Raw genomic sequence first — 6627 nt, 5'->3', positions numbered from 1 at the left:
CCTTTTCTTGCTTCTGTACTGTCACGTGCTTCAAAGTAACCATCTAATAATGAAGGTCTTGTTCTGCATTTCTTTTTATATTGTTTAACATTAGTTATAGTATCTAGTGATAATGGATATTAAATGATAGGTGATGAGGGAGTTGGAGTAGAGTAGATTATGGTTGTATCAACTGAGGGATAAAGTCATTAGTGTATAATTAATTGTATTGATTCCAAAAATGCTTGACTGGGACGTATAAACTTGAACATGGGTGGCTGACTTGATAAAGCAAGTGTTTTGATCTGGAGTTTTATATTTTTGAAGAAGTTGGCTTTTCTAAATATACAGTAAGTCACTAAAGGCTATTACTATTACCTCAGGTTCAACAGTAGTACATATGTGATAGTTTATTTAATTATTTACTTACCTATCTATTGTAGTATCATTTATTACAACAGAAGATTGGAAACAACCCACATGTCAATAGAAGGATGTAGCTAATAAAAAGGATGAGGTAGCTGTGTATTAACTAAAAGGAAATATCTTTAAGATATATTAAGTTTTAAAAGCAAAGAGAAAATACATATACATAACAATATCAGTCTTTTTGTTAAATGCGCATAAGATATCTGGAAAGAACTGTCCCACGCAGATAGCAGTTCTTTGCCAGAGATAGAAACTTCTGAATAGTTGGGAGTCAGGAAGGAATAAAACTTTATTTTTTAATGGTTATTGTTTGGTATACTTCAACTATTATACCATGTATGCATATTTTGTATTTTGAAAATAAATTCAAAATCAAAGCCTAGCTCTCAGAATAAATTAGTAGCTTAGCATTCAGTTTAAGAAGAAATGCAAGTAAGTTTTCAAATCAAGATACAGATAGCAATTAGAGTCAAACAGAATGAGAGAAACGTTCTGAATTGCATTGTACTGAAAGATCAGTTTTATTCAGAAGTTAATACTTTTGAATAACCATAAAGAAGCAGAAATAAAGGCACCTAGCCCACTATTGGATAGAATTCCATAACTAGAAAATAGTCACTGTATATTAAAGAAACACATCTTCTAGTAAAAATCATATCTGACTCAACCTTCCTTTTTTAGTGAAGGGAGCCTTCTTTGTTTGACTATTAAAACATATAGATAATCATGTTACTTTAGATGTTTTTGTTTCATTTTAATAGAATATTAGAACTATACCTTTAAGGCACCACATAATATCTTTTAATGTTCTTTCCACTTTTCCAGCGGATCCTCTGGTTGGAAGCATAGCCACTCAGTATTTGACCAACAGAGCAGAACATGACAGGATAGCCAGACAGTGGACCAAGAGATACGCAACATAATTTACATAATTTGTATGCAGTGTGAAGGAGCAGAAGGCCTCTTCTCACTGTGCTGCAAATCTTTATAGCCTTTACAATACGGACTTCTGTGTATATGTTATACTGATTCTACTCTCTGCTTTTATCCTTTGGAGACTGGGAGACTCCCCAAAAAGGTAAATGCTATCAAGAGTAGAACTTTGTAGCTGTAGATTAGTTATGTTTAAAACGCCTACTTGCAAGTCTTGCTTCTTTGGGATATCAAAATGTATTTTGTGATGTACTAAGGATACTGGTCCTGAAGTCTACCAAATATTATAGTGCATTTTAGCCTAATTCATTATCTGTATGAAGTTATAAAAGTAGCTGTAGATGACTAGGAATTATGTCATTTGTATTAAACCCAGATCTATTTCTGAGTATGTGGTTCATGCTGTTGTGAAAAATGTTTTACCTTTTACCTTTGTCAGTTTGTAATGAGAGGATTTCCTTTTACCCTTTGTAGCTCAGAGAGCACCTGATGTATCATCTCAAACACAATAAACATGCTCCTGAAGGCATAGTTTCCTGTTGTAGTGTTTTAAGTCAGTCTTGTTAGAAGGTATGTCTGAGATGATTGTTGATGAAATAAAAATGCGGATATGAAGATCGACTACTAAGGACTAGTACTAATAAATAAATTATTAAATCGAAAGCATTTTAAAAATCTTATTAAATGTGTAGTTTGTGTCCTTTAAATCTTAATGAGGAAGTACAGTGATTAAATATGCAAAACTGGTTTTTAAACCATTGGTCTCAAAAACACATAAAGCTTTACTTTCGTAATACAATATATATAAATTAGAAAATAATATAAAATCCTGGCTCTGTGAGGAATCTGGTAATAACTTATGGAACATTTTGCTTCTGAATTGGCAGTTTCTGTCAAGCATTGGGCAATGTTGTCAAAAATAACTTTGATCTAGTAGCTATTCTGTGATGTATCTTTTACTTCTAATCCTGGTCTTGAATTTTCAAAGTGTGCATTGCCACTTTTTCTATGGCACATAGTTGGCCAATATAGCCATAGGCAGAGCTGAACAGAAACACCCCTGTCTTCCCAAAAGGCAGAATAGAAAACTGTGTATTAGAGTGTACGTGTGGTGGTATTTCTCAGTGGGAAAAAAACCCGTAAGGTTTTCTAGATTAGTTTCCTTCATTTTAATTGTAATTATTAAGTATTTGACTTCTTATAGGAGTTAGAATTATTCTGCAGTATCCAGATTTGGCAAACAATAAAATTGTGTTATTATCTATACATGACTAGTTTAATTATCTCAGGTTGTATAGCCAAGGTTATGGTATTTGGAGCAGGTGTTTTCTCCAGTCCTAAATATGGACGTAAAGTATCTTAAAACGTAAGAGTAGACTTCATAACCTAAAAATTCATTGCTTCAGGATAAAATAAAACTTGTACATTTGCATATAATATTACTAAGACTAGCAGAATCCTACTTGAATGTCAATAGAATTCTTAAATTAGAATGAAAATAAAATTATTTTTACATGTCTGTTTTTTCACATAACAATCACCCTCCTCATATCTCTACCTCAAAGGAACACCAAAGAAAATGATACTATTTTGAAGAAGTAAGTTTTCATCTGTGAAAACCTAACTGAAAATACTGGAGTTTTAATCAGTGTGATAAGAGAGGAGACATTTTATTTAAGCCATGAGACTGTTCAGGAAGTGTGGATAGGTTCTAATTTCCCCCCCTCTCAAGATGTGCATGCCACATTCTGGAACAGTATACTTGGTACTAGAAAAGTTTTCATCTTACTGAATATTAGGAAGTTCAGGAATACTGTGAGTAGACTTCCTTCAGTTACTATATGTCTGATTACTTATTTCCACCAACATATTTTGTTTACTTGTGGCCTGGACTAGAGTCAAGGGAATTGGTTACTTAAAATATTTGTCTTTTCCCACATGCTACCTTCATGGCATTATATAAGACTTTTTTGGGTGGGGGGAGGTTTTTGCTGTAGGGGATGTGTGCTTGCCAGAAAGGCAGCGAGAGACAGAAAGCAAGAAATCACCCCCCAGAGGAGATGGCCATGCCGCAATCCTTTCTCCTCCATTCTCTTCTTGGGATCTTGGGCATGCACTCACATGTGCCTGGCATGAGTTTAAGCCACCGGGTTCAGGACTCAAACTGTGGTCAACTACATGGGAGTTCAGTGACATCGCCATTATGCCGTCTGCTGGTCCCATGCATAAGACTTTTTAACATCTTTGAGTTTCAGTTCTTACAAGATCACAACTAAGTTCTTGTAAATTTTTGTTCTGCTTTCTCCTTCAGAGAACTGACGACACTTTCAAGTGAGCTGATAGTATATTGGTGTTCTAATACATAGATCATAACCATAGATTTGAGAAGAGATCATCAAAACATTTTTTAAATTACAATCATTATTTGATTTGTTACTATTAGATATCTTTAAAATTGTGAATTGGGGGAGGTCTGTTTTCTCTGTTTTTGAAAAAGTATAGATCCTCTTCCAAGTTACATAGCTCTCATCTTTGTATACTATTATTAGGGAGTTTTTTCCTCTGTGAAAGTTAGTTCTGGGTATAAATCATGTTATTTCAAACAAAATCCAGACTTTTTCTTTAGCTATTAAAAAAGCAAGTTTTATGAGTTGCACAAGATCCAAATATAGTTGTGTGCTTGTGGAAAGATGGACATGGCATCCTGCGTCCTATTAAGAGTGGAGCGTGCTGATTACGGTCCTGCGACCTCAGAGGAGCTGGCAGCACAGCCAGCACTACATGCCTGGAACTGTTTCATCACTGATAATGCCTTATCTCATCTAATACCTCTGAAGAGTTTCAAGGGAGTAAACACTGGCAATCCTTGGTTCACCAGAGTTGAAATGCAAGCATAGATCATTCCAATAATTTGTTGCAGATTACACAGCCAATATAATAGAGGTATAACCGCCATGCTTTACCACTGGGCTAAGAGGTTTTTTTGATAACTAATCAGAAGTGTATGTTGAATACACACAGATTTACACATAACCAGTTTATAACTGTTTCTTGTAATAGTAGATATTTACAGATGAATTAATCTTCTGAAAATCACTGTACAAGGTAATTGTAATTTTGTGTTTTAGCAGACCCTTATCTTAACATTCTGTTTTCATTTCAAATGGAACCTTATAAATAAAATTTGTTTCCAGTGAACATGGAGAAGTTTTATTTATATTCTCCTTTAGACATTTGTCATAGGGATACTTCTAACATTACTGATTTTTTTTTTAATTTGGAAAAAAAGAGATTAAATGATGTGATTTTAAATTTAAAATACATTATATAACCATGTCAGAAAATAATATGTTGCTAAATATATGCAATATTTAATGAGTATCATTTTCAAACAAGTTTCTAAATTTTATCTATACATTACCTTATTTTTTAAATGAATTAGAATCTTAACTAATTGCAGGGATAAAATTCAGTTTGCAGCTTGACCCATGTATTTACTACCCTTTCTTAGTAAGAACTTTGAGGTGTTGTTTTCTGATGTGTGCATAAAGAATGTTGGTGTCAGTCCACGTACTTGTCCAAGTGTATTCTTAAAACACAAAAATGACTGTATGATAAAATTTAAGACAGTTTTTGTCCTGTGACTTCACATACTAACCTAATGTTATTGTGCTAGTGTAGTACATGGGCATATTTTTTAGTTGGCATTTTATTGTCGTTAAGAATGTTATGACATGGTCTAAAATGTGAATTGTTTTCCTCAATCTATTTATGAATTGTTTTAAGATGCTGAAATAACAAATCCACAAAAATTACATTATCTTCTTAAATTTTAGTGTCTTTCTTTTAGGCAAATAAAATATATAAATAATTCATTTTATATATAAACAAGTTACCAAGCTTTTTCCAAGGAATATTCAAATCATAAGAAGTACTTTATAATTATGTTTTAGAGGGTATACATTATTGTAAATGAAATGTAAATATTTTAGGCTGCATTGTCCATTTTTTATTGTGTAATGGAATGTTATCAGACAGTGGACCAATAACTCCTTTCAAAATGGTTATGAAATGAATTGCTGGGAGTGGTTTATACAACTGAATTGCCCATGGTAATGAGTGGCATGGAGTTAAAGCCTTGGTCATTGTCAGAGAATCAACTTTATGAAACGAGAAATAAGGAGTGCTCTTTTAAAGGCATATACACACTTAATCTTACTTGCCCCATTTCCTCCTCGATTGTTAAAGTCTCAAGCACTTCTCTGAAGGAAGCATCCTGGAACTATAGCAGCTTTTCTAGATTCTGTTTGCCATTTGCTGTGCTCTCAACCACTCATGAATGTTCTAGTAGTTCATGAGTCTGAAAGTCCAAGGTGATTTTTAATTAACAATATCCAGTATGTTAACACCAAATGTTGAGAAGTTTAGTTTCAAAAATTAAAAGGTAAACAGTAGATTACCCAGATCAGGCAGAAGAACAGTGTAAACATCCTTTTTTGGGGGGATAGGTTTTTGCTATAGGGCACGTGTGCTTGCCAGAAAGACAGAGAGAGACAGAGAGATAGAAAGTGAGAAATCACCCCCCGGGGGGATGTCCACGCCACAATCCCTTCTCCATTCTCCTCTCGGGATCTTGGGCACGCACGCACACGTGCCTGGCGTGAGTTTCAAGCCACCAGGTCTGGGACGCGAACCGCGGTCGACTACGTGGGAGTCCAGAGACATAGCCATTACGCTGACTGCTGGTCCCCAAACATCCTTTTTTTTTTTTTTTTTTTTTGAAGAGGTTTAAACATCCTTTGATAACCTTTGTCATTAAGTTAGATATAGATAAGAAAGTGTGGTTTTTGTTTGTTTTTGTTTTGTTTTGAGCCTTTTGCTATGGTGCACCTGTGCTTGTCAGAGAGACAGAAAATGAGAAATCACCCCCCAGGGAGGATGGCCATGCCACACTCTCTTCTCCTCCATTCTCTCCTTGGAATACTGGGTACACATGCACACATTCATGAGTTTCAAGCTGCAGGGACAGGGATTTGAACAGTAGTTGACCACATGGGAGTCCAGCACTTTAACCACCATGCCACCTACTGGCCTCAAGAAAGAGTGATTTAGGGACCTGCAGTTAGCGTAATGGCTATGTCTCTGGACTCCCACATAGTCGACCGCGGTTCGCGTCCCGGACCCGGTGGCTTGAAACTCATGCCAGGCACGTGTACGTGCGTGCCCAAGATCCTGAGAGGAGAATGGAGGAGAAGGGATTGCGGTGTGGCCATCCCCTCTGGGGGG

At 35.4% G+C, this 6627-nt stretch overlaps 1 protein-coding gene across 1 annotated transcript in view; it reads left to right on the top strand.

Annotated features, from left to right (window-relative positions):
• UBE2E3 (ubiquitin conjugating enzyme E2 E3) overlaps positions 1–1872 on the top strand; it is a 111349-nt gene extending 109477 nt beyond the window's left edge. The window contains exon 6 of the mRNA XM_006151632.3: positions 1234–1872. Coding sequence (XP_006151694.1) covers positions 1234–1331 — 98 coding nt within the window. The 3' untranslated portion in view covers positions 1332–1872. The remainder of the gene's footprint in view (positions 1–1233) is intronic.
• The last annotated feature ends 4755 nt before the right edge of the window (positions 1873–6627 follow it).

Source organism: Tupaia chinensis, unplaced genomic scaffold (assembly GCF_000334495.1).
Source record: "Tupaia chinensis unplaced genomic scaffold, TupChi_1.0 Scaffold000322_1, whole genome shotgun sequence".
In the NCBI taxonomy this organism is placed as follows: Eukaryota; Metazoa; Chordata; class Mammalia; order Scandentia; family Tupaiidae; genus Tupaia; species Tupaia belangeri.
The sequence above is the reverse complement of the archived record's forward strand: the minus strand, read 5'-3'. Positions and strand labels throughout refer to the sequence as shown.